At 39.9% G+C, this 27,349-nt stretch overlaps 1 protein-coding gene across 1 annotated transcript in view; it reads right to left on the reverse strand.

The window, feature by feature from the left end:
* Positions 1-27,349, reverse strand: part of FSHR (follicle stimulating hormone receptor) — a 165,509-nt gene that overhangs the window by 66,884 nt on the left and 71,276 nt on the right. The window contains exon 2 of the mRNA XM_045788387.2: positions 24,340-24,411. Within this exon, the coding sequence (XP_045644343.1) occupies positions 24,340-24,411 (72 nt within the window). The remainder of the gene's footprint in view (positions 1-24,339; positions 24,412-27,349) is intronic.

The raw sequence follows: 27,349 nt of genomic DNA on the forward strand, positions 1-27,349 counted from the left end.
TGTCTCCTCCAACAAAGAGTCTCTGTGGCCCTTGAGACATCTTTATTTTTTTTAAAAAAGATTTATTTATTTATTTTAGAGAGTGTGGCCGGGGTAGGGTGGGGGACAGAGGATGAGGGAGAGAGAGAATCTCAAGCAGACTCCTCATCGAGCCAGGAGCCTGGCATGGGGCTCAGTCTCATGACGCTGAGATCAAGACCTGAGCCAAAACCAAGAGCCAGACACTTAACCCACTGAGCCGCCCAGGACTACCTTGAGACATCTTTAGAACAAAACAGTGTCTGCAGAATCAACAGCTAGCATCTGATTCTAGGTTCCCACTTTGTTACAGTGATGTGACCTGGGACAGACTCTTTATGGGTGAAGTGAGTAAACAATTCTCTCATCTACTTCATATCATCAAAATCAAAATTAAGTGATATTGGTGAAAGCATTTGTGAAACAGTAAAGCATTAGACACATAACCATGTTTTTGAAATGATTAGAATGATTATCACTACTGTTGTTACTATTATTTTTCTTTAAGGATACCCCCACTCCGTGCCTCATTCTGTACTCTTTTTCCTCCTTTCCATTATGCTTTTTCTCCTTAGTGTTAGAGGTAGAACTCATAACCAATTTGATAAATTGACCCCCAAGCTATTACTATACACCCAGCATTTCTCTCCCGCAGCGAAATAGATAGAGGGTGACATTTAACATATAACATGGTGCTGGGAGGTAAAATTTAGGCATGAGGGATGAATGTGAGAAGCTGTATTCATTTAAAATTCTGTTTTGGGGGGATGACCCCCTCTAGTGCCCCTCCCCCAAAGCTGCAGATGGGGTACTTCATTTACTTATATAGGTAGCTCTTCACTGTGACGTTTGACATGTTTTCAGTGTCTTCAGGCATTAATGCTGGTCTTTATAGGGTGTATATTTTATACAAAGCATTGCTCTTTTAGAACTTAGGGTGGCTATTTTGCAGATAAATTGTATTCTCATATGCTGCTGGAAAGACAAATCACAGGTTTGTAGGATAAGGGAGAGGGCAGAAATACTAACAATGTCCTAAGGAGGTTCTTGTATGCAACTTGCTCCTGTTGGCATAGTTTTCTTAGGGCTTTATTTGGTTTCATACTGCCTTTGATTTTCAAAGGGTATTTATCAATGACAGAAGGGATCAAGAATAAGGAGCTCTTTCTATACATTAACATCATGCCCATCTGAGGTGCAAAGCTGTGGGGTGTAATTCCTTGGCAGTACCACCAGGAAAGCATTTTGGATCACGAAGAACTTCATAGTGTTGCCTATGCTGGCTTTAACCACCCCTTTACCCCACCTGCCCCAAGTAGGACTTAAGACCGTGAATTTAGCCTGATTCCTAGTCCTATGTCAAAACTTATATGTATATGAGTTTATCATGTTGAAGAATTAGAGAACTACAGACTTTCCCAATGAAAGGAGAAATCTGAGAGATCATTTATATCAACTTTCTTGGGAATCTAAGACCACAAGAGGGTGACTGCTCTAGACTTACATGGGTGCTGGTGGTTTATATTTCCAGGCATCAGCTTTGCATTTTAATAAAGGATTGCAGTTTTTAAACCATGAGTAAGATGGGAATTTCAAGCCCTCTGACAGGCCAATAGGAGAGATTATTGAGCAAGTAGGACTTTAGGTATTTCTTAGATCACAAGATGCAGAACTTGATAATTCTCTTTAAGGTGAACATCACCAACAAGTTCAAGCATGCAGCTTTAATTTTAAAAGTTGAGGAACACTTCTTTTCCTCCCATTTTCACTCTCATCCCACCACCCACAGTCAATGCAGACAGGTAGATATTATATATGCTGGATTGCAGAGGTAAATATGTTACCATACATTTAAGATTCTCTGCTGTGGACATTAACCAACCTCCTTTCTCATTTATATTAAATGGACTTTCAACAAGGTTGATTACTATTCATACTTCCTACCAGAACTATATCTACAAATTGTCATGAGAGAAACAGTGGCTGATATTTTGCTGCTCAAGAAAATTATTTCCTTCTTCAGGGGTCTGAAATTTATTATCGCCAAACAAAAATGTATTGTTCTTGATCTCTCTTTCATCATCTCTACTCATCCTTTCTGTTCATTATTTGTATATTTGGTCTCTACCCTATACTTAAACATGTTGAAGCTTTGATTGCCCCCCCCCCAAGATTTGCTCAAAAAGGCTTGGATAGACTCTCTTGCTAAGGATTCTTATTGCCAGCCATCAGTTCAACATTATTTTACTTTGATACCTCAGTTTCTCAAAAGCTGGTTAACACTTGAACTGTATATTCTGCTTATGGTTCTGGGAGTCTAAAATATGATTCTTGCTAATGCTTGTCCCAAGACACAAAGGCCTCATAAATGTAACCTGCTTAGAGATAGTGGAAGGGAAACCTGGAATAGGCTTAGTGCTGCTGGGGAATGGGGAAGGATGGAACCAACTTGAAAGTCAAACTCAGAAGGGGAGCAACCAGATACTCCTCTGTCCGATCTTTGAACCAACTTTTCTCAAAGAGTACCTTTCTGTGAACCAGTAAAGCCAGTTTAATGCTATCTGCTAGGCAGGGAAAAACATCAGGAGTTAGAACTATGTTTAAGCTAAGTTTCCTACAAACTAGCTGTTGGCGCATTGGCTACTAATATAAATGGAGTTTGAGTGTTCTCATGATTTACCTGAAGATGTGAATACCTATTCATCACTTTTTAAGATGATGTGAGGATCAACTTAGCAACACGTGTTGAATAGATAAATGAATGGTAGGTAGAAAAGTGTTTGAAAAGTGAACTTTTTTTTTTTTTAAAGGCAAAGTATAAAACTAAAGCAGTCATAATGTTACCTGGCCTTGGAGTTGCTATGGTGGTATGAATCACAGAGTTGGTGACCGGACTTTATTACTACTCTTAGATCCATTATCCCAATCCCAACTTCTCATCCCATAGTCTTTTGTTTTTTGTTTTCCCCTAGAACTATTGTGGCATTTTATTTTATTATTTTATTTTATTATTTTATTATGTTAGTCACCATACAGTACATCATTAGTTTTTGATGTAGTGTTCCATGATTCATTGTTTGCATATAACATCCAGTGTTCCATGCAATACGTGCCCTCCTTAATACCCATCACCGGGCTAGCCCATCCCCCAGGGGTTAGAGGCTTTTAATGACCTTGACTGCATGTTCTTGTATCAATATTTTTTATTCTTTTTAGAGAGAAAACCCTCTAAAACCCTCACAAATGGCACTCATCCCATAGTTTTAAGATACTTACCTGTTCTTTGTTTTAAATTCTCAGCTATTCTCACATGTGAATGACAAGATTTAGCTTGTTCAGTTTTTGGTGTTGAATTCATTTGATGTTTAGATATTGCTTATATGGGATAAACCCCAGTTTGTCAAGGCAGAAGGTACCTAAAATAAATCTTCCATTAAGATGTTCATTACCTCCCTCTGACCTCTTGGTGTTTTCAAAGGAGAGCCAGGAGAGGGTGATATTCTATTATAAAGAAAGGAGTGATGTTGGGAGTTCTGGGTATTTGAGAAATTGGAAAGGAGGGCTTCTTTACCTTCAAACACATAGGAATGTTGGATAAACATTTACAAAACAGCTTATTTGGAAACAGTGAAAGTGACTTCATCTCTTAACCTGGTCAAAATGGTTTAACCTGGTCAAAATGGTTGATGTACAGGGGAGCCAAAGGACCAAGGAAAAGTTCTAATTAGCTTTATGGCTGGGTCTTGGAGCTTCAAAATCCACTTAGGAAGATGAGCCCAAATTGCAGATTTAGTTTTGAGAGGAGCTAGAGTTGAATTATCTGCATAAAGTCAAGAGATAGGAAAAGTGCCCATTAGAGAAATGGGGACTCTAAAATTCCACTTTGTGACTAAGGAAATCATCAGAGAAGTGGCCTAGGCCCTGGGTAGAAACAGTCACCTGCAAGTATTTAACACCAGGCCAGTGATACATGATTGTATGAATGAGAATTCATACCATCCACTGGGTACAGTGAGCTCAGGCCAAGAAATTAATAGGAAGATCATAACTGGAGAAAATGAAAATGCTTGACAGCAGCAAATGAGGATTATGTGTTCGGGTGTTTTTATATCTAGAGCATGGGGCTCCAACTGAACACACCTCATCCCTTCTAAGATGGCTTGAGAGTAAGTGTTATAAATCATACAAAGAGCACCCCAGAGAGAATATTTGTACCTCAATGACTAAGGATTAAAATAAGTCTATAAGAGATTTACAAAGAGCATATTTGAAATGTTCAAAGGTAAAGGTCTAGAAGTTATAACAGAAAAGTGTGAAAAAGGACAGAGTTTTAAAAAGAACTAATGAAAAAATAATGATACAAGAACACGCAGTCAAGGTCATTAAAAACTCCATAGATCAAGGAATGGACTAGATATATTGAAAAACAAAGGGAATGAATAGGACCACAGATGAGGCAGTCACTCATAATGTAGCTCACAGACAAAAAGATGGAAACAGGAATGCTAAGTGGAGAGACATTGTTTAAGAAGTTCCAACATAGATCTAATAGGAGATCCAGGAAGATGATGGAGAATGAAGAAGAAAGAATGATGAAGAGGGTAGAGATGACAATGAAAGCTTTTCCAGAGTTGCAAAAAGACTACCTTCATTTGAGGAAACCACTAAGCCACAAGCATAAAAAAAATCATAAAAATCCATACCCAACAGTGAAACTATAGACAAAGAATATCTTAAAACTCATCAAAGAGGTAAGACTACCAGAAATTAGACTGACAGCAGACTTCGCAGAAGCAACAGTACACAATAGAAGGTGATAGAGTAAATATAGCTGAGTGGAAATTCTGGTCAACCCAGGCTTATAAATGCACCTAGACTATAAAGAGTTCAGGAGAGGGCAGAGAAGACTTTTTCAGATACATGAAGAGTGAAGAGAGCTTACCATTCTTAAATGCGAGCTTACCATTCTTAATTTTCATCAACAAGAAGAGAATGAAACCCAGAAGAAATAGAGTTTAAGAGCAAAATCCTTGGCTCTTAAAGAATGCTAATTGGGAGGTATTTTTTAAAAAGTGCTAGACCAAAATGACATGGAAAGTTCCAAGGAGGAGATCAGAGCTAAAGCATTTGGAGGTTCTTGTGTTCAGGTAGAGTAACATGCTGATTAATTTGGGGGTTTGATAAATGTTTTAAAAATGGTACAGTAACAATAAAATAATATGAATAGAACATACAACTTCCAGAACAGTAGAGAGCAAAAAAGGAAGACTAAAGAAATTGTATGGTGACTTTTCAAGCACTATCAGGAAAGGTTCTATTATTGCATGTGTGTTTGTATGTGCTGGATGCTGAATGTCTTCACATAGCTCACAAATCTATTTTCATTTAACCCTGTGTGTGTGTGTATCTCCTAGTTGTAAATGAAGGCAAAGTTTCAACACATGCATACCCAGAATGACAGATTTTCTAGGCTATTCTTTTGTAGCAAGTACAATTGTATATATCGCTACAGTCAACAGATTGTCTCTGAGAAACCAGGCTGCAGGTACAGGTGCTTCTAGGGGAAATTTTACATATTCTTTTCTTTTTTTTTTTTTTAAAGATTTTATTTATTTATGTGACAGAGAGACAGCGAGAGAGGGAACACAGCAGGGGGAGTGGGAGAGGCAGAAGCAGGCTCCCAGCAGAGGAGCCCGATGTGGGGCTCGATCCCGGAACTCCGGGATCACGCCCTGAGCCGAAGGCAGACGCCCAATGACTGCGCTACCCAGGAGCCCCTACATATTATTTTCTGGTCAGTTTTTGAAGGAGCCCAAATCTGCCTTTTTGTGGGTTTGCAGGCTTATATTCTAAAGACCTGACATCTTTGATATCGGCTTTCTCCTACTGATAGTTAACATCCATTGATAAAGACAGCGTATCACAGAGCTCCTTTCAAAGAGGACTCTATCTAAAATGCTTTCCATGCTCAGCTTTCACGGAGGCAGGCATAGAGTAGTGCAAAAGGAAAATGATTCTCTACTTTCTCCTCTTCTTTCCAAAGTGATTATAAAATTGTATTTTTCTTGTTTAAGTGCCTGTTCTCTTTCTTTTCTTTTTCTTTTTCTTTTTCTTTTTCTTTTCTTTTCTTTTCTTTTCTTTTCTTTTCTTTTCTTTTCTTTTCTTTTCTTTTCCTTTCCTTTCCTTTCCTTTCCTTTCCTTTCCTTTCCTTTCCTTTCCTTTCCTTTCCTTTCCTTTCCTTTCCTTTCCTTTCCTTTCTTCTCTTTCTCTTTCTTTCTTTCTTTCTTTCTTTCTTTCTTTCTTTCTTTCTTTCTTTCTTTCTTTCTTTCTTTCTTTCTTTCTTTCTTTCTCTTGTGGATTCTGCAAGGTTTTATGTTCAAAACTAGAGTTCAAACGTTCTTTGCAGGCTCCTACTTTTTCCCAAACTAGTATCTGATTCTTTATACTTATTGTAGTCGTGGATGAGTTCTGGTCTTTTTGAATTAGGGATTCTTGCCCTTGTCTTTAATACTTTAACAGCCATCAGTATCTTCTGAAACATTTTGTCAGCATACAGTTATGTAAAAAATGGTTACAAAAGAGCATGTGTAATATCTCATTTTAATTTTTATAAAAATGCATGTCAGTGGAGAAAAATTGTGGAAAGCTGTCCGCCAAATGCTAACAGTGGGTATATCGTTGTAGAATTATGTAAAATCATTGTTCTTTTTTAACTTTCTGCATTGTTTAGTGTGTTTTTTCCAATAGCAAGTCTGCATTGCTTTTAAAGTCATAAGAATGTCTATCTTAATTATTAAAATAAAAAATGAGACCATTTCCATCATGGACAGCATTCCTGGTTGCACAGGACGGGTGACTGTATAGGTTGCCAAAAGAAGGCAGACAGTATTTAAGTACGCAGAGCCTTTGAAATAATATATGCTGTGGTTTGAGAAGCTACTTGAAAAACAGCTGTTGCCAACTTTGTTTTTCCTATTCAGTTGCAGTTAGGTTTGTTTTAGGAATAAGCCCACAGAAGTGTTGCACAGGTGGCCATAGAGATATTCTAGTATGGCAAAACCAACATGGAAGTTGAGTATCTTGGAAGAGGCACTCCTGATCCCCCTTACCCTGCTGTAATTTTTCTCCCCTGCCATCACTTGGAATTTATCTTACTTTATATGTAAGTCACTTGATTTTTAAAAAGATTTAAAGTCCAGTTAAGGTAGTGTAATACTAGTTTCAGGTATATAATATAGTGATTCAATAATTCCATATATCAACTGGTGCTCATCACAGCAAGTGTACTCCTTAATCCCCTTCACCTGGTTACATGATTTTTAGGGAGTTTATTGTCCATTGTCTATCTCCTGCTCCAAGAATCTAAACTCCTCAAAGGCAAGGATCTTTGTTTTTTTGGTGTTCTCTTTCCGGTGTCCGGCACACTGTAGGTTCTCAGTAGATACGTGCTGAAGGAAGGAGTACACACTAATCGGTTACATAAATACGGAGAGAGCAGCAGTAACACTGAAGGCTGGGCAACAGTAGAAACTGGAAGGTAAGAGAGGGGATGGCACGTATACGGGGAGTTGAGGAGCCTAGCCTGGCTGTCAGGGAGTGTCTTTGGAGGTGAGTAGTAGCAAAGTTGGATGGTTGGGCTGGGGAGAGATGCTAAAAGGGATTTGAAAGTAAAAAGGAGCAAATCAAAATAAGGAGTGAGCATTCAAGGGGTGTGCCGAGAGCAATGAAGATTTCCTAACATGGCATTAAGTTAGGGCTCTCTGGCCTTAAGTTAGGCCACTGAGACAGAGGGAATAGTCTCTCACTCTGATTTACGAGAAAGGAAAAGTGGATACTGGTGTACAGTTCAGAAGAAGAATGGGCAAAATGGTTTCTTTCATTGTCTGTCTGTGATAATATTACCTGAGTCAAACACTCAGGGTTTAAAGGCTTTGCATTTGGAATCATTTTCAATTCAAACCACTGACAATGCAAGACAGCTATCCTCGTGCAGAAACAGAACACTTAAGGAGATACAGACTTTTTCACTTAGGCTTCTCTGAAACTCTAATTAAATGAAACGGATCTGTGCCTCATGCTTAGCTCTGATTTTTTCATACAATGCATTTGAAAGGCACACCGTGAATATGTATTTGAGCATTTTTGTGATGCTCATTTGTGATGAGTATGGATAGAAATGAAATTCGCTCAGTATAAAATGTTTACATGCTACAGTGAGCACGCCTTTGCTGTTTCTGAAGAGACAGCATGCCTTTTTGCTTAGCCCACCTTCTGAGGGTGACATGTCAGAGAGCTCCTCCTGCCATGCAGAAATCCTGTTACGCTGGAAAATGGAAATTGTAATTAGGATGGGCAGAACAGAGATCCTGTCTCCTTTCTAGAAATGTGCATGTCTTTAAGATGTCCAAGCGTTATGAAAAACTATTTAATTCCTCATATTATCTTGGATTGATGGCCCTAGAGGGTTTTATCTTATTTTTTAAATTTCTCACTTATTCTAAGGAAGACCCAAATGCTGGGAAAGATTACAATGAAATAATCTAGAATTGAAAGGGAGTCTGGATCTGAGGATTTCTAGACTGGGGAATGTATTTTTTTCTTGAGATTAACCTTTGCCATCCTTGCTTGAAGGGAAGAGGGTAGACTTTCTCAACCTAAAAGGGAGCTTTCTTCCTGTCTAATCATGGGACATTTTTAAGAAGTGAAGAGGAAGAAAACATACTGGAGAAATGGTGCAATGATAGTGGCGTAAAGCACATTACCAACTTTGCCACCATGCCATAGCAATTGATTTTGGAAATATTTCCAGGGGCATTGGCAAGGCAAGCATATTTTATATTGTAGACTCTAGAGCTGGTGTTTTGAAACTTTACCTTCCCAAATTTTGCCCAGTGGCCTGATTCTGGGACATTTAACCTGTGACTTAAAGGTGATCATTTACCCCTGTGTTTAAGAATTATTTAGAGTAAGAATCAGGCCAGATTAGGTGTCAAGAGAAATACAAAGAGATTTTGAGTACCAAAGAAGGAATGATAGAACAAGAGCAGAGAACACTGAAACCTAAAATAGGATTTTAGAGCAGTGTGGTAAGTCTCAAAAAGGCTAGGGGGACTTTGACAAAGAGGGAGTCAAAATTTATCAGTGCTCTTGATAAAGAACTGAAAAATTCATTGCCCTCAACATTTTTTCCTCTGTATAGGATGGCCACAAAACTCACACATATGTTTGTTACTGTATCTTTTGAAGCCTTTCAAAGGAAATAGTTTTTAATCATACAGTAGTGAACGTTGGAATGGCAATTTCCTTTTTAAATTTTTTTTATTTTTATGGCTTTAAATGTGGCATATTAAGCCGTAAAGAACCAAGTGGATCTGTAAGGTTGGTCATGCCTGGACTGCAGGGAGAGGAGCTGGAACAGATTAGGACCAAAACCACAGAGACAATGAGGAAGGACTGAGGAAGGGGCATATTTACTTTAGTTAAATACTGCTATTTGCATTGTTTAAGTAGAGAATTACAAGAAGCAGAGACCCACTATTGTGTTGTGTCACCCATGGACTCATTGACCAGACATAGCTTGTTCCTTATCCTGACATGGACAACATTTTATGAAAAAAGGCAGGATATATCAGATCTTAGAGCATTTAAAAAGGCATACAAAACCTTCTCCTCTTCCTATAATAGAGAAAACTAGACTTGAGAAAGTGAGCATTTGCTTGACTTTTCCCAGACGAGATCAGGAAAACAGTATTGTTGTTCTTTGGGTAGGAGCAGAATCTTCTCCTTTAGGATTTCGTTCCTGCACAAGTTTAGGAGAGCATTGAAGAATTTTACTTCATCCTCTGGAAGAAGGACTTGGAGCTAGGAGGTAGAGTTCTACCAGATTATCCAATGTGTGGTTTGCCAGTTCTACCTGTGCTTCTGACTGGGATATGGAGGTGGTATATATTTATTATTTACTCCATGAATTCAGTCTATGAAAATGGAGAAATTGAACAATTAAGGCCCCGAAGTGAATTTTATGTGTGTCTTAATTTGACTATCTAATTGGGGTGAGGTAAGAGGATATGTATAAATCTCCCATTTCCTTTGGTTCTACGTAAGCCCAGCCTAAGGGACATCTACTCTGTGGAGAGCTGACCTCCTTAACAATGGCTCCTCCAAATCAGTGACACTAAGCAGTTTTAAATGTAATTTGAGTTTGTCTGTTGTACACTGACCATTACACTATCAGGACATTGATGGACAAGCACCTGGCATCTTGTGTATAGGATCATGGATGGGACATCAAAGAAGTCAGTATCCTGGTGAATTCAGGTGAAGTTACCCCAGTGCATGGAGTTTCTTTTCTTCTCCTATTGGAACTTTCAGAGCTCAGTAGGAGCCATTGTACGTAATGTGATCAAAGAACAAGGACTGTGGAAGCCAGCAGACCTCTTTAGAGAGACCTCAGATCCCCAGTATGACTTTGAATCTGTTTCATTCATATCTGCCATTCAGAACATTTTCCCCTCTCCCTTTTGATTATGGAAACCCTACTGTCTCCATAAAAGCTTCCCTGGCTTTTTTGCTCTATAATGGTTTAACTCCCACCAATTTGAACTGCTTTCAGCACCCAGAGTCTGGACAGCAACATTTAGAGGCTACTTATCTTCTCGTTTGTGTCTTCTCTTTCACATGAATTCCTCTTATTTCTGTAACTACATCACAAACTTCTTGAGCATTAGAATGAAATACAGTCTTTTCTTTCAGGTCCTACTATGGAAGATTGAAGGAAGAATGGATAGATAGATCGATAAAAGGAGCTTAGGAACTTCTAATAAGAATGAAGCTGAGAGTTTGTGATGTGTTGTTCTTTCTGATTATACAAAGTCATAAGCAGGTGGGGGAGATTCTCATTTCCAGTTGGTGAGGAGCACCTATTCTGTTTATTACTGTTCCCTCCAGGAAGCCTCTCACCCTCCCACCTTCCCTCATTTCTTTTATACACCACACTTAAAATTGGAGGCATAACCTTGTTCAAGAATGTGCAAAACAGGAACATGGTAATGAACTCTTGTTGCTGCTATAAACTTGATGAATGGCTTGTAGAGGAAGGGCATTAAATGGCAATCTCAGTCCAGTGATTAGCTCTGCAGCATTTCTCCCTTGGAACTCATGCAGACCAGCATAGCATTCATTCTACTCTAGGTTTCCTGTGAGCCCCATTGGTTGTGCCAGGAATGTTTCTGGGTCTTGGCTGGAAGGGGAAAGGAGAAAAGAAACCCTCTTTGTTTCCTTCCAGCCTTCTCACTGCTTTCCTCCATCTCACCTCCCCCAACCCACCTCACTCACAATTCTAGCTGTGCTTCTTCTGGTTGAAACGTTAGGTGCTGCCTTGACCTGCACTTTCCCTCTGACCCTTGCCCACCTGATACTGCCAGCACGTAAATGTTTATATTTAGTCCTCTACTTTTTGTCTGAGATGCAAATTTCTTGCCACAAGAAGGAGTGCTGAAGCTCAGTTTGCCCAGGTGAAGCCTACGGTGGGTTTGGTCCTGAAATAGTTGTGTGAGAATTCTACTTTTCAGTGTCTAGCTGTGTTCGCAGAGCACCAACAAAGGGGCTTTCAGAAACTGAGACAATACCTTGATAAGTGACTAGTTGTACTAAAAACTGAGTACTATTTTAACTGTTAAATGCGATCTGACAATGACAAAGAGAGTAAGAAAACTTTGCCCATTATCTATCATTTGGTTAGAGTAATGGAACACATGTTTATGCATTTTGTTCTATGCTTTTCTCTAATTGTGTCATGTGTATTTTATTGACAATTACACTGGAGCAGGTACTGTGGCCCATTTCTCTTGGATCCTCCACCATACAGTACCTTACACAGGACTAGTATTTTTGAGATCTTGTTTTCCATATGGAACATGGACCAGCAGCGTTGGCCTTACTTGGGAACTGGTTAGCATGTAGAATCTCAGGTTCTACCCAGACCACCTTAGTCAGACTCTCCATGTTAGATCCCCAAGTGATTTGTGCCCATTAAGATCTCAGATGCGGTGGTGTAGGAGACACTTAGCAGGGGCTCATAAAATGCGCATTGCACTTAGTTAAAAGAAAATGCTCTCTTGCAGCGATGAAATCCTATATCTTAACTAAGAATTTCTGGTTGAGTCTATATGTTGCTAGAATGTTGATTCTAAGGAGAGGCAGAAGTAGGCAAAAACAGGAAGAAAACAAGTCTATAAATGGAGCTGACTTTAAAAATTTCCGTTAAAAATATGCTTTGATGAGATAGCTTGGGCCAATTTTTAATAACACACCCAATTGGAGCATCGATTCTTTGGCATGGAAAAGGCCAGTTTTGCGCTTGGATTTTCACTATTGGGGTCAGATATCTGTCTGCTTCTAGGGCATCCTTCTTTACTACCACCAAGTGCTCAGGACTGAGTGGGACGTTTGATAACACTGAGCAGAAACACCTGCGTATGAAGATATGTATTTGGCAGAAATATAAGGGTTACTTTTTTTCTTCTGACTTGGACACTTTTACTATCCTGTACTGAAGTGACCATAAGACTCTTAAGATGTAATTTATCTTTAATAAAAGAGAGGCAGCATTGTAAAAAGCAAAGCATTATATGGAGAAAGTGCAGAGAATGAGGCATGGGAGGTATCCCACCTCCATGACTTGATAGCTGTTGAACTTAGACCAGTCTCCAAATTTCTCTGAACTTCATTTTCTCTCCTCTGAGGTGGGCACAAATATTTGCCCCTGTTGCCATTGAAGAATTGGTGTAAGAGATTAAGCGAGCTATATGTATATGACGTATTTAGAAATTATAAAATAGGTAACAAGTGTCAAGATATTCAAACTACTGCTACTACCACAACTCAAATAAGTGGGAACTCGGTGAATTTGTGTATGTCCTCTTCTTTTCCATTGGAGAGAAAGATGATCATTCTCCTATATCATATATTGATCCAGAATACCCTTGTTGTACTCATGGGTGTTATAGAATGACAGATTGCTGTGTGAACATTGGAGTCAGAAAGCCTGGGTTCAAATCCCAGCTCTATTATTTGTTAGATATGTGATGCTAGGCGAGTCACATACCCTTCTTGGCTCCAATCTCCTCACTGTAAAACTGGGATGATAATTAAGCTAATGCCTGTAAAGTGGCTTACTTCCGTTTATGGCAAAATAATCACTCCACAAGTGACAGCTATCACTGTTGTTGGTCACTACAGGAACTCCTCGAGAGCAGGCACTGCGTATCTTCATCTTGATTGCACAGAACATCTTAGTAGTGACTGGCCCATAAGCTTCATCAAATCACTCGCTCATCTAATTAACACATATGTTGTGGCTCAAGGAGAATTTGTGGAATTGTTGACTGATGGATGGATTATGCTTCTCTGAGTTTGCTTGGTCTCTCTCAGAGTTGCTCTCGAATAGAACAGAATAAACACAACAGCACATAGACTAGTCAGAAGGAGGTGTCCCTGGCTTGAGGAAGTTCATTAGCTCTACAGGCCTCATCCTCCCTGGTGTTCAGGGAGTGATGGAATTCACAATCATTTACTCTGTGAACCCTGATAAATCACTTGATGGATTAGCTGGTGTCATCCATCAGCCTGCACTTGTCTTGAGTACTTGACTGAAGTCTATAAATCTCTTCTCTTTAAAAAGGCCCAAACACGGATCTCTGATTTGACTTCATTTCCTTGAAGTCAGTGTGGAACTTATTTTCTGTCCAGGATTTTTTTCTTATGGAACTTGGTGCTACAGGAAGCCACCATCCTGTTGCCCCCCAAAGCAAATGTCTACTTTACTAAATGAAAAGTCCTGTCTTAAGGGTCTTACTTGGTTGGACTGAGATGTTATATGTACATATGAGAGGAAATAGGGAAGACAATATAAAGGAAGGTATAAAAGGGCACACTTGAAACAAATACATGAAGATTGGCACCTCAATTTTTAACGTTCACTAAAGGAAAAAAACAACAACAACAACCAGCTTGAGTTCTTCTTCTGGTCAATTGGTGAGTGAGGGAGACCATCCTCAGTAGATGGTGTCTTGAAAGCATTAATGTCAGATTACAGGAAGCTCATCCTTCCTTCAAACTTCAGTTCATGTACACATGGGCCCTTGCAGTCCAAAAAATAAACCAATCTAGATAGGGTTTTTCATGTATTAAAGCGCATCTCCCTAAGGACACGTGCCACATTGACTAAAATCTCACCATTAACAATTTAGTCCTCTGAAATAGGTATTAGCCACTTCATGTCTTTTTAAAAAGGGAAATTGTCTTGGAGGATCCAATTCATTAACTCCATAAATTTCTATGGCAGTACTTTCTTCAGATGCCCTTATCTTTACTGGGAAAGAAGAATAAAGAAAAGGATTAAAAAATAGATTGAGACCCTATTTGGGGAAATTCACAAACTTTACCTGCTGTTATCTTTCACTTGTGCCTAGTCCTGTGCTTGGTGCTTTGAAAGAATGAGAAGAGAGAAAATCATTGTGTAGTTGAGCTGAGATACCATGAGTGGGAAGCAGAGCAAATGGTCTCTCTTTATAATTCGTACCTTGCATTTGTATGCACTTTTAACTTTTCAAAGCACGCTCACATCCAAGTGCAAATTACATGTTTATAAAACATTTGGCATCAACAATTGCTTTCTCTGTGCCCAGACTCTCTCAGAATCTCAGACCCACTGGGGTGGTTAACTTCTACTTTATTCATTTGGGCTCCTCTGGCAGTTATCCCTCTTATGCTTTTCCTCTCTGCCTGTTTAACTTCTGGAATGGTCTGAACTAAAAAAACACATCTCTGATCATTTGATTTCCATGCAGGCTGGCCAGGGTGGAGCCGAGCACCACAGGAGAGGTTTATGAAGTGTAAGATTCGGGTAGTTTATTTGTCGGGGGGTGGGCAGGCAAGTGGGTCCATATCCTCCTATTTGAGTCTTTTACTGTTTAAAGCGTCTTATTAAGTCATAAACGGTCCAGATGGATGTGGTTGTGATGGGCATGGGCTAAATGAGGAAATAAAAATAAGTAGTTTGTGCATCGATTGGAGCTTGCATTTAGATTGCATCTTTTTATTTTAATACCATTCTATTAAAAAAAAAAAAAAAAAAAAACCTAGCAGGAGTCTCCAGGGCAGAGCCACGAGGCTATTTTTAACTTAAGTATTATGCTGCCTTAATTGTATCTTCTCTGAGTAGACACAAACATTGAGTTACTGGCAGAGAGGAGGAAAAAAAAAAAAAAAAAAAGCCCTGTTCATTTTCTGGTATATCTGTGAGCACTGACAAACATAACAAATTTGAAAGTCCCTCCCACAACTTGCCTTGTCAAGAAAGGTCAGAAGGGCAAACATGGCTAAAGTAAAAGTCTTAAAAGATAGAGAAGATGATATTGCTTGGTGTTGATTAGAAAATAGAAGAAAACTATATTTGACAGCAAGCCAGAAAAGCCTTGTTTTAGTAACCTCTGTCAAGTCTTGCTACCTGGAAGTCTTAGCTGCTGCACGAAAGATGCCAAGCGGAGGTCACCAGGACTATGAATGCCTCGGAGTGTCAAGTGGGTGGAGGATCTTAGAGCTGGAATATGTAAATAACAGCATATCTGTGCTTTCCCAAGCAAGGGAGCATCTATAATACACATCTTTATTACTATAAACTTGCTAGTTCACAATGGGCACTATGGACTAAATGTTTGTGTCTTTCTCTCTGTATCCCCAACCCAAATTTATATGTTGAAGCCCTAATCCCCAGTGTGGGGGTATTTGGAAGTGGGGACTCTGGGAAGTAATTGCATAAAATCTTGAGAGTGGAGCTCTTATGATGGGGTTGGTGCCCATATATTGGGATAAAGAGACCAGCGCTCTCTTTTGGCCGTGTGGGGATACAGTGAGAAGGCAGTTGTCTACAAGCCAAGAAGTGGGTTTTCACCGGAACTGCCCATATTGGCACTCTGATCTTGGACTTCTAGCCTCCAGAACTGTGAGTTATAAATGTTATTTAAGCCATCCAGTCATATTTTGTTATAGCAGCCCAAGCAGACTTAAGACAGTGGGGCTTTCATCTATATTCTTCCAGTATTCCTGTCCAGCAAGGAAACCCTACACCATCTTCATGAATAAAGCTTAAGGGACTGAGATGTGGAGAGTTAAAATGAATACCGTGTTGAGGGAATCCATAAAATCACCATATCTCGGGAACTCTGTTTCCCCTATTACTTCCCCCCCCCAACACATAAAGAAATCAAAGCAAAACCAACAGGCAAAAACCTAAGCATGTGAATATGAAACTAATAAATTATTCTTTCTGAGCTGGACAGCCATTAGATATTGTAGAGTTTATTTTAAGGGATTACTAAAACCACATCAACCCAAAATGTGACAAGAAAACAGCTTCTTGCATTCTTGGTTGAAGCAATTAATATAAAAAATACTTATTTTCAGAATATTTATGGAGAACAGGAAATGAGACAAGGACTTTCACCTTCTAGACATTAACTCGTGTTTGACCTGGGTCAATAATGACAACTTAATTGGCTTAATCTTATATTTCCCAACTGCTGACTAAGTTAATTTGCAACTTAACAGGCAGCTCAGTTTGTAAACCCTTGGACTTAAGCCAGTCTCAGCAAGAGCTCTACCCAGAACTGGGTTAGCACATAGGAAGTTGAAGGCAGAAAATGCTCCAAGAAGAGTTTTGTCCCCTTCTATGGTTGTCCCGTTAGAAAATGACTCTGGGTTCTGGTTTATGGAAGTTCCAAGTGCTTAGGTATAGAAATCCCCTCTTCTAATTATAAATGACATCAAAGGAAGCTTTCACAGCCATAATGTTTCCCTTGGTCACTCTTTCATTTTAGTAGAATAATTCTGGAAAATGGTAGATGCCAACAAAAAAGAAAGGCTTGTGTAGCAGAAAGGATCAGACTACCTTGGGTTCAAATCCTAGCTTTACCACTAAAGGATCTTCTGATGCTGTTCAGTTGCTTAACCTTGCTAAATGTTAGTTTCCCTGTCTGTAAAGAACAGATTAACAGAGATGTGGTATTTAAAACTGGCCCAAAATTGGCACTATGTAATTGTTTTTAAAAAAATCAACTTTATTGAAGTATAATTTGACGAATAATAATATGCACTCATTTTAACTGTCCCAGTTTTTACACATGGATATATTTTGTGACAATACCACAATCAAGATATAGAACATCTCTACCAGCCTAAAAAGTTCCTTGTTCCCCTTCCCAAACAATCTCTACTATCACTCTTGGCCCTAGGCAACTACTGGTCTGATTTCTGGCACCACAGTAGATTATCTTTTTTAGAGTTTCATATAAGTAGAATCATATGGTATATATTCTTTTGCATCTGGCTTGCTTTTTTTACTTGGTATCATGCTTTTGAGATTCATCCATGTTGTTGTATTAGCAGTTGATTGCTTTTTATTTTGGAGTAGTAGTCTGTCACATGGGTAAAACACAATTTGTTTACCCCCCTGACCTGGTGATGAGTCTGGGGTTGTTCTCAGTTTTGTGCTATTATGAATAAATTTGTTAAGAACATTCTCCAACAAGTCTTTGGGTGGACATATGTTTTCCTTTCTTTTGGGGAAATACATTATAAGAAATTGTCAAACTCTTTTCCGAAGAGGTTGTACCATTTTGCATTCTCACCAGATGTGTCTGAGAGTTCCAGTTGCTCCATAGCCTGACCGATACTTAGTATTGTCTAGACTAATAACTACAAATAGAGACAAAAATCCTGAATGATAAGTCTCTGTGTGAGTGATACTTAACAAACATAAATCAAATCATTCACTTGGTTGTTCAAATAACCCATTTTATTCCCATGATTAACTATGACATCCAAACTTGTCCCCATAACCTCTCAGGGGCTCTATGACCTCGCCCCAGCTGCTTCTTTGATCTTATCTCTACCACCCTCCTTTTGTTTGTTCGCCAGCCCCACTGTGTAGACACACTACATACGTTTGTTTATGTTCTTTCTACAAACTGGATTCAGACTTGAATATCATCTACCTCAGGGCCTTCGACAGTGGATGTACATTGGAATCAGCAAGGGAGCATTAAAAAATGATCACTGCTTGGCCCCACCCTAGACAAATGAAAAATCCCTGGAAATGATAGGCCTGTGGATTATTTTAGGAGCCCCCCCAGGGGATTCTAAAGTGCGATCTGAGATGAAAACCACTGAACTTCATTATCCTTTTTATGCTCAGCGATTCATACCCCTGCTTCCCATTCACGGGTCTAAACGCTCCACCAACTGGCTTCCAGTTGTTAGCCAGGAGTCTGGCACATCATCAGCCTACCCCCCTCTTGCTTTATTTCTCTAGGTGGGATGCAAGGCTCCTTTGCCTATTAACTCAGAAACACAGGAATTGGGGGTTGGAATGGGCTTACATTATCTAACAGGTTGGTGCTCAGGGAGGCAAAGCAGGTTGGAGCCCAAATTTGTAGCATTATCATCTTGGTTACCTGATTTGTTTCCTTTCCTTTAACGTGTGTTCGAGCCCAAAGAACCGAGAAATCGAAGGATCCTCAACATTTTTAGTGTGCTTGCACCAGGTCTCATTTAATAAATTTCTTTTCTTAGAAGTCCCTCTGTTAAGTTAACTTTCTTTCCCCAGTGATCTGGGGGTGGAGGCTGAAGTGTTAGACTAGTGTTCTCATTTTTATATGTAAATAAATCACTTGATTATATTTTTTGTCCTTATGTTATCATGAATATTTCAAATGAATTTTATGTGGTTCATATTTATGGCTTGGGAGCTATTTCACATTTTGGCTCATTGCCGTCTCATCTGCATATACCATATCTCAGCTGATGTTGATTGGTCTCATTTACATATTCATCATGCTCCTATTTTCAAAGATATTTTGTTATAAACTGGCTTTTCTTCCCCCTCCAGTGTTATAATAGCACGTAGATGTGTTTTTAAATTGCACTCATTTCCATACATAATTTTTCTGGTTACCATAAATCACCACCTTGTCACCTACTCCCCCCACCCCATTCAGTGTAATCTTCACACTTTATACCAAGCTGACATATGGCTCTGAAGTAATTAAAGACAATGTAAACAGTTTACAGTGCACTTTGCAAAGCCACTTCACATTGCAGAGAGCTTAATGGTTCCTTTTCCCCCAGCCATTCCCAAAGCAGTGAAGAGTAGGGAGGTTTGAGATAGTGATGCTGAGTAAAGCTATGGTGTGAACAGTGATCATTTCTAAGGGAGAAGCAAGTGCCTCTCCTTTTACCAGAGACTCCTTTCCCTTGTGACTTCTTACAGAAGCAGAGGGGCTGGGTTAATGAAAGAAGGATCATCAGGCATGGGTTGGGCAGAGTTTAGAGACCTTTCTCTTGGGGATGAGAACAGGACGAATTTTCTTTTTCAACATTAGTTGTTGGCCCAGCCACCAACACCTACTCTCTACTTTTTTCCCAGCAGTGGCCTCAGGGTTTGTTAGCGGCTCTCCCTCCCCCACTCCAAGCCAGTGTGGTTGGGGTGGGTGTTTTCAACTCTGAGAATGGAACCTGTTACCCAGGCCACAGCCACTTCGAGCATTGCCTTCCCTTAGTTGTAGTGGTTGGTCCAGGAATGGTTGTGTGATCTAAAGAGTCATACTAAATCCTAAGACTTTTATGAGATGGAGGGAAAAAAAAAAAAGTCAAAATTTTCCTCCTGAATGGAACCCAGGAGATGAGCAAGCAGAACTGCTGCTGGCGTCTTGTCACCAAGTTGGGACGAAGGGCTGAAGCTAACATAGTGTAAGGGAGACCTGCGAGAGGGAGAGAGGCCAAGTCCTAAGGACATGGAACCTGAATAGAGCTGTTTCTAAAGTCATTCGTTCTCTCTGACCATCAAGTTAAATGAGCCATTAAATTTCCTGCCTTTCCTTAGGCCTATCTGAGGTTTATTTTCTTTGGCCTCTCACAACAGAAAGTGTCCTAACAAATACAATGTTCGTACCACTTACTTTGAACATGTTATCTTGTGCATTTTTGTCCTGGATTACATTTTAAACTATAACTCCATGCGTACCTAGATCATAGTAGAGTCCAGCCAGGGTTCGTATGCTTATCAACTCCTACATTATTTATCACTGTCATTCATATTATTTAGTATTTGTATTTCTGGATATCTTGTCTTCCCAATTAATTATATTTGTTGATTCATTTTTATTCATGCATTTATCAGTTATTTATTGTGCAAGGCACCGAGGATCCAATACTGAGAAAAGCAAACATGTCCTTGGACAGTCCAATAGGGGAGTTAGAAATTAAATTATCACATAAATAAGTGTCATATATTGCTAAAATGAAAATCAGCACAGAGAGATTAGCGATAGGAGAGTGTGTGTAGTAGGGGGTTTTGCCCTAGTTGGAGAGGTCAGGGAGGGCTTTTCTAGGCTAATGACAGTGGCATGGGAATCTGAAGGATGGGTAGGAGCCAACTAAATTAAAAGCGCAGAGTAGAAAAGATGTTCTAGTCAGGAATGTACCAACCAAGGCTCATGGTGGGCAGATAATACAGTACATTTTGTGAATTGATAAAGGGCTAATAGAGCAAAGTAGAGGCTGTGAGAGGGTCTTATTTCTTTTTTTTTATGTTAAGAGCAGTGTTAAGTCATGGTATGTATGTGTATATGGCAGGACAGATGTGGAAGGTGACATGATTTGATAGGAATTTAGAAAATATCACTCTGGTTGCCATGTAGTGAATGGATGGGGGTGAGCGCAGAGCATGCTGGGGGATAGGGCATCACAAGTAGAAAACTGTTGCAGTTACCTAGGCAAAGATTATGGTAGCTGGAGAAGGATTTAAGTGGATAGATTAGAGGTTTAGCAAGAGATAAAAACAGTAGGAGTTGGTGTTGTACTTTAATAAAAAGTTATACTCTGACCTTACCCTTAAAGAACAATCAAGGGATCTGGAAAAACTGTAAATTCTGAATACAATGTGATAAATGTGCTATTGATAGTATGGACACAAGATTATGGTTTGGAAACACTGAGAGAATTCTGGAAAGGCTGTACAGAGGAGTAAACATTTAATATGGACCCTGGAAGACTAGCATGATTCCTTTTCCAATTTCAAGTGAAGTTTTAGGCAGAGGGACAACATCTACATAAGACCAGTGTGCAAGTGTATTTTGTTAATTAGTTAATTGGCTAATTAGTTAATTCATCTGTAACTGGTTTTTTTTTTTTTTTTTGATCCCTCTATGTGCCTGGCATTATCCAAAGAACCAGCCATCACATTCTAAATAAGTATGATGTCTGGTAATGATAATACTTGGGAAATGGCAATTTCTCCTGCCTGGTGAGAATGAGGGGGTGTGCAGTGCATATAGTGGAAATATAAAAGGCTTTGATTTTTGGGCTAGGCACTTAAGACTGAAGCCTATGGCAGAGAGAGTCTTTTCTTCTGCAAGAGAGTTTGAACAGTGTGGGTCTGGCAGCAGGGAGCTAGGAAGATTGGAGCTGGGGCAGGCATGACAGCCTTATGTAACAGGCTATCTAAGCGTTGTTGAGACTTTGGACCTAATAGCACCTAATAGCAGCAGGAGTGAGAGAAGGGCTGGATTCCAGGCATATTGTTGAGAAAGAGTCAATAGGACTGGAAAGGGGCCTGGGTTTAAGGATAGAAAGTCAAGGAGGTTTTGAATTTTCCTGCTTGGCAGTCTGGGCAGGTGGTAATGCTATTCACTGGGCAATATGAGAAGATGAGAAATTTAAGGGTAAAGACAATGAGCTAATCTGGATGTATTAAATTTGAGACACTGGTTTAATTAGTGTAGGTGTTTAGGAGTCTCTCCATTTCAAAACAAGAATTACGGCCTCAAAGTGAGATGGGGGTGCAGATGAAGGTTTAGGAGCCCTGATAGTAAGACATCCCTTGATAAATAAAGATTAGGGGTTTTGGGAATAATATAAAAAAGAAAATGGCCAAAATGGAGCCCTGGAATATCTGAATTTTGGGGCGGCAGCTGAGGAACAAGGAAGGTGGGAAGAACTGTCTATGGAGTAGTGTGGGAGCCTAGCAGAGTGGGCAGGAGGATGTGGTATCACTGAAGTGAAAAGGGGAAAAAGTATTAGGAAGAATGGCAGGAATAGTCAATGATATCAGAAGCTGCACGTGAGTACTAAGAACACAAAGGAGAAGTCATGAGTTCTGGCAGTTCATCATCGTTGGGGCCTTTCGTAGAATAATTACATGGTATTAGAAAATTTGTGGTCCAATAGCAAGAGGGCTGGCTGAGGAGTGAGTGAAAGGAGAGGACAAGGGGGCAGTGAATGCACATGTTCTTTCACAAGAGTGGGAGTGGCAAGAAAGAGGACAGGTAAAATTTTGCCACATGTGCAGAGTGACCATGCTCAGGAAACTGGCTAAAACTGAGTGAAGAACAGAAATACAGGGGATAGATCAGGAAAGGAGATGAGAAAGAAGATGAGAACTCATCACTGACCAAGAGTGGAAGGTGAGACAATGGATGAAGGGGAGCATAGAGACTGAAGGGTACACTCTGTTCAGAGTTGAATTCGGTGCCAGGCCTTCTACGCAATGTTTTTAAAGCCCTAGGACACAAAAAGCATTGGAAAGAAATGAGATCACTTTAATTTTATTTTAGGCATCTTGCTGTGTCAGTATAGGCTGATTAATAAAGACATGCAGTAGAAATGGACAAGCTGTGTTTGAGGAAGTTGAGTTTTTGAGCCAGCTGCCCTGTCTCTGGAATTACTGCTTTATCAGCTCAGCTTAACGATTTATATGACTATCAGAAGGTCCCTTCTGATGCTGAACACCCAATGGGGGGTCAGTCATACCTGCTGGATTGAATTTGATTAAGGTGGATTATTTGTGGTATCCGGTATTCCTGCCTTTAGAACAATTTCTGTGCAATTTTAGGGCTGCTTGGGGACAAGGCATATCGGATAGTCGAGTTATTTAGTTCATGTCACTTCCAGGCAGGGCAATGGCTAACCCATCCAGGAATACACCTTGAGTAGAAGGCTCTCCCACTCTGTTGCTTCCTTGTTTCCCTTGGTGAGCTCTGCTCCAAAGGGTGCCCCATCTCCCAATTTCTGTGAGTGTTGAATGTCCCCAAGAAGATAAACCCTGAAGACTGCAAGTTTTAAACTGGGCTCTCACCCAACTGGGGATCCTTGCACTTAGGAATTAGAGATCACATAAGCTATCTCCTTCTTTTAAAACTTCTTCCTTGACCCACCGATGGGGAAACCAAGGCCCCGAGAGATACAGTGATTTAATCAAGGTCACACAGTAAGTTTATATTACAGCTCGCTCTCTAATCTAGGATTCTGAGCGCCCTCCTCTAAGCGGGTGATGTGATTGCAGAGACACACTGCCGTTCTCTCTGCTTTACGTTTCCTTCATTATTGGATTTCTTTCTTGCTGAAAACTTCAGCAAGTATTCTTAAATGGGGGTGAACAAACCAAGAGGAAAAATGGAATGGCTATAAGAAAGAGAACTGCATGTAACCTGAGGGGTTGTTTTCTTCTTAAAATGAAAAAAAAAATCATTCTCTTCTGTGTAATCCATCCGTCTGTATTGGTGTTTAAGTTCTGACTGCCACTGTGGTAAAGAACAGATCTTCCTGGCCCTTGAGGCCTGGGAGATGGGGTCAAAGTAAGAGCCTTCAAAAGAAGAGTGGGTTGCTTTAAACATGGCAGAATGTATTCTGCTTTTTACTACGGTGCCTCATTTTGATAAAAGCCTGTTGGGGGAGACCCCCCCTACATTAAACTAGTTCAGTAAGGAGTGAATGTGTTTGCATCAGCAGAGGGGTCTTCTCTTTTCAAAGGACATCTCCTTCAGAGCTGTAAACTTTCCTAATGCTTTTAAATGTTGATTTATCAATTACCACTTGTCAGCAGCGCTTGGGAAAGCAAAGTCTCTAGAATCTCAAACACAAACATTAGGCCCTGCTGTCAGTTAAAAATTAACCAGAAATAATGAACAATATCCCTGAAAAAGAATGGGTATCAGCAGAGAAAATCGGCTTTGGTTTATGAAAACTGGGCTCACAGGCACTTTGGAGCAACACGTTAGAGAAGAAAAAGTGAGAATTGCTTAGACTGACCTTATGTTCATCTCAACAGCCACATTCTGAAAGATTCCCCATTGTTAGGAAGGTAAATGGGAGGGGGTTCAGAAGGTTCTCTGGCTTCTAAGCACAGAGCATCACACTGGATCTGATGTGAGGCTGCTGTCCACAGCCCGGCTGAGGCACTCACACACAGCATTGTCAGGTACATACATTTTCTCCAGGTCCCCAAATCCAGCAAACGCTCCTTTTGGGATGACTCGAAGCTTGGTGAGGACAAACCTCCTGAAAAGAGAGTGGACATAAAATATCACAACCTGTCCTTTCACTGATACGTAATTGAGCGCCTAACATAGAATAGCAGTCAACAGCCAACATGTACTAAGTGTACTCAGTCAGTAACACGATGTCTCTCCATCCTCACCACAAAGCGGTGATACTCACTTTGCAGAAGAGGACACGGGTTTAGTGAAGTTGACATATTTGCCTAGGCTCACTCAGCTGTTGGGTGAGGGATGACAGAGCTGGAATATGAACCCTCTCATCAGTACTCCATGTTGCCTCCTGTAGCCTTCTGGGAGGTGCCTTCTCTTCCTCTACACCAACCCCCAAAACCTCTTCCCTTATTGTCGTTCTTAGCTGACCTTGCGTCCTATTTCAAAGAGAAAATGAACGCAGTAGAAGAGAACTTGCTCGCGCCCTCTCACAGCTCGCAGCCAGTAAGCCACCTGTACTTGTACACCCGGCCTTCCTTCCTGGTCCCGTGGGTGACCAGCACTCCGGACCCGGCTGAGACCAGCCCCTCCAATCCACATCAGACCTCTCCTCCTCTCTTTTAGGAGAGGTAGCCACTCTGGCAATTTCCCCCTTTCTTGTGTACATTTTATTCACCTATTTTTGCTTCTCTACTGGATCCTGCCCATCAGTATACAAACATGCCATAATTTATTTCATCAAAAAAACCTCGACTCTTAACCTCAGACACCTTCAGTTTTTGCCGTTTTCTTCTGCTTGAAACATTTGTCTTATCCTACCCCAAAGTTTCTTCCAATGGCTCCTTACTACCTCAGTCAGGAAAAACCCGCATTGTATACAGTGGTGTACGGGACCCTCCAGGACCTGTCTGTTTTCCCTTTCCATGAACCCTCTACCCTCCATTTTGACAGCTTCTCCTTTTGTTTATCTTGTTCTTATCGCAGGACTCTCTTGCTAGTTCTTAGACACGCTGGTTCCTTTTTGCCTGTGTTTCTGCATTTGCAATTCTCTCAGCCTTGAGCACTTCTCTCTCAGATATCCTCGTGGCTTCCTCCTCCAGCCCGCTGTTGGCTCAAATGTCACTTGCTTAGTGATGTTTTTCTAACCATCTTATTTAAAACAACAATCTCCCCTTATTAGCCCCTGGGCCCCTTTCCTGCTCAGATTTTTCTTCACAGCACTTCTGACATGTTATATATTATATTTCTTCATCTATTTGTGTATTTATTTATCTCTAACCTATAACTAGAACACAAACTCTGTGAGGGCAAGAATTCGTGTATAATTTGTCTGCTATTGTACACCAAATGCCCTGGAACATTGCCTGGTATGTAGCAAGTACTCAAATATTTTTTCTTAAATGGCCTTTAGTCAGTCTGAGAGTTCTAAGCTTGAGGATGGAATTACAAGTGACCCTTTTGGAATCTCTACAACAGGAATACTGTTCCTTCCTCTGGCTTTCTCTTGCTTTGTAACTGATTCATAGGTACACCCCCACCCCCACCCCAACCTTAAATCTTTCCTTCCACAAGGTGGAACACCGAGGATTTGGATAGTTGCACAAACCTTCGTTGCTTCAGTTTCCTATTACTTACTGGTGTTAGTGAAACTCCTGTTACAGATAAAGTTATGTAGGCAAACAGTTCTTTAACTTCGTTTGTTTGCCTTTGGCTGGCATGTGGGCCAGCTCTATGGGGAAGAAGCATGAGAGAGAATCCTAAGTACTGTTTTTGCCCTGGAGGGTTTGTTTATGTGGGAAGGTAAAGCCAGAAACCTTGGAATCACCAGAAAACAGTTGTGGATTACAGTTGATGTAAACACTATAAATGTTATGTGAACATTGAAGTGAGAAAGATCCCAAAGTTCATAAATATATAAAAGGAAGATGGGAAGAGGTGGGCGAATTTGAGTCTGGGTCTTAAAACCATCAGGTCATACTAAAAGCATAGTTTATATGAAACCATTTAAATGAAAAGAGATCTAAATTAGGAGTGCGGGCAATGTTTCTGGGAGAGTGTCAACTTCTGGAACTCCCATCTGAAAAGCATCAAGGTTAAGGTACTCATTTAATCTTAGTTAACATAGAAAAGTTCCTTTTGTTCCTGCTTATCACGAGACAGAGGAATGATGAAAGCAAACTAGAAAAGCAAATAACAAGTCAGTGAGATAGCGCTTTTGATTCAACCCTAGTAGCAGATACATTTTCTAAAATTGTCAACACCTATACCTGTACTAAATGTTTCAAACATATTAACATAATTAAATCTTTTTATTGAAGATTAAAAGTCTTGACTTCCGTTTCCTGAAATGTTACAAACTAGATAACCTGAAGATATTTCCACTAAAAATCACCCAGAAGTCTTCTATAAATCCTAACAAATACTGTTTTAATTGCATAGCTGAGCTTATAAGAAAGTATGAGAAATCCCCAGGGGCCCAATAAGCAACTGAATACCAGATGGAACTGTGAGTGGTGAATGCGAACAGAAATTGAGGAGGGTAAACTGAAGCTAAAGTATTCAGGGCGGAAGTCAGTTTCTGGACTTGGTAGCCAAGCACTTTGAATTTTTGTGCTAAGGTGTTGGGTGAGATGAGATAAAGAAGATGAAATGCAAAGATTTAGTTCTGTGTGTTGTCTATCTCATGCATTCTAGGAAAAAAAAGGTGCAGAAAAGGGAAGGCAGGCAATTTTTAATGAAATGATCTCTGGAAATATTCCATAACTTAATAAAAGACATCAATCCTCAGATGGATTCTAAATTTCAAATTTAGAAATCTCAAGTCCTAGGAAAGGAAACAAAAATAAATCCATTGTCAGATACCTGTGAATTAAAACTGTGGAGCCAAAAAAAGAAACTATTTTAAGATATATTATCTTCAAAGAAAAATAATTAGAAAACTTTCCAAAAATATCTTCAAAATTATCAGAGAAAATAACTGCCAGTTTAGAATCTTATACCCAGAAATA

Source organism: Ursus americanus, chromosome 7, assembly GCF_024610735.1.
Source record: "Ursus americanus isolate L20-20 chromosome 7, mUrsAme1.1.p, whole genome shotgun sequence".
NCBI lineage: Eukaryota > Metazoa > Chordata > Mammalia > Carnivora > Ursidae > Ursus > Ursus americanus.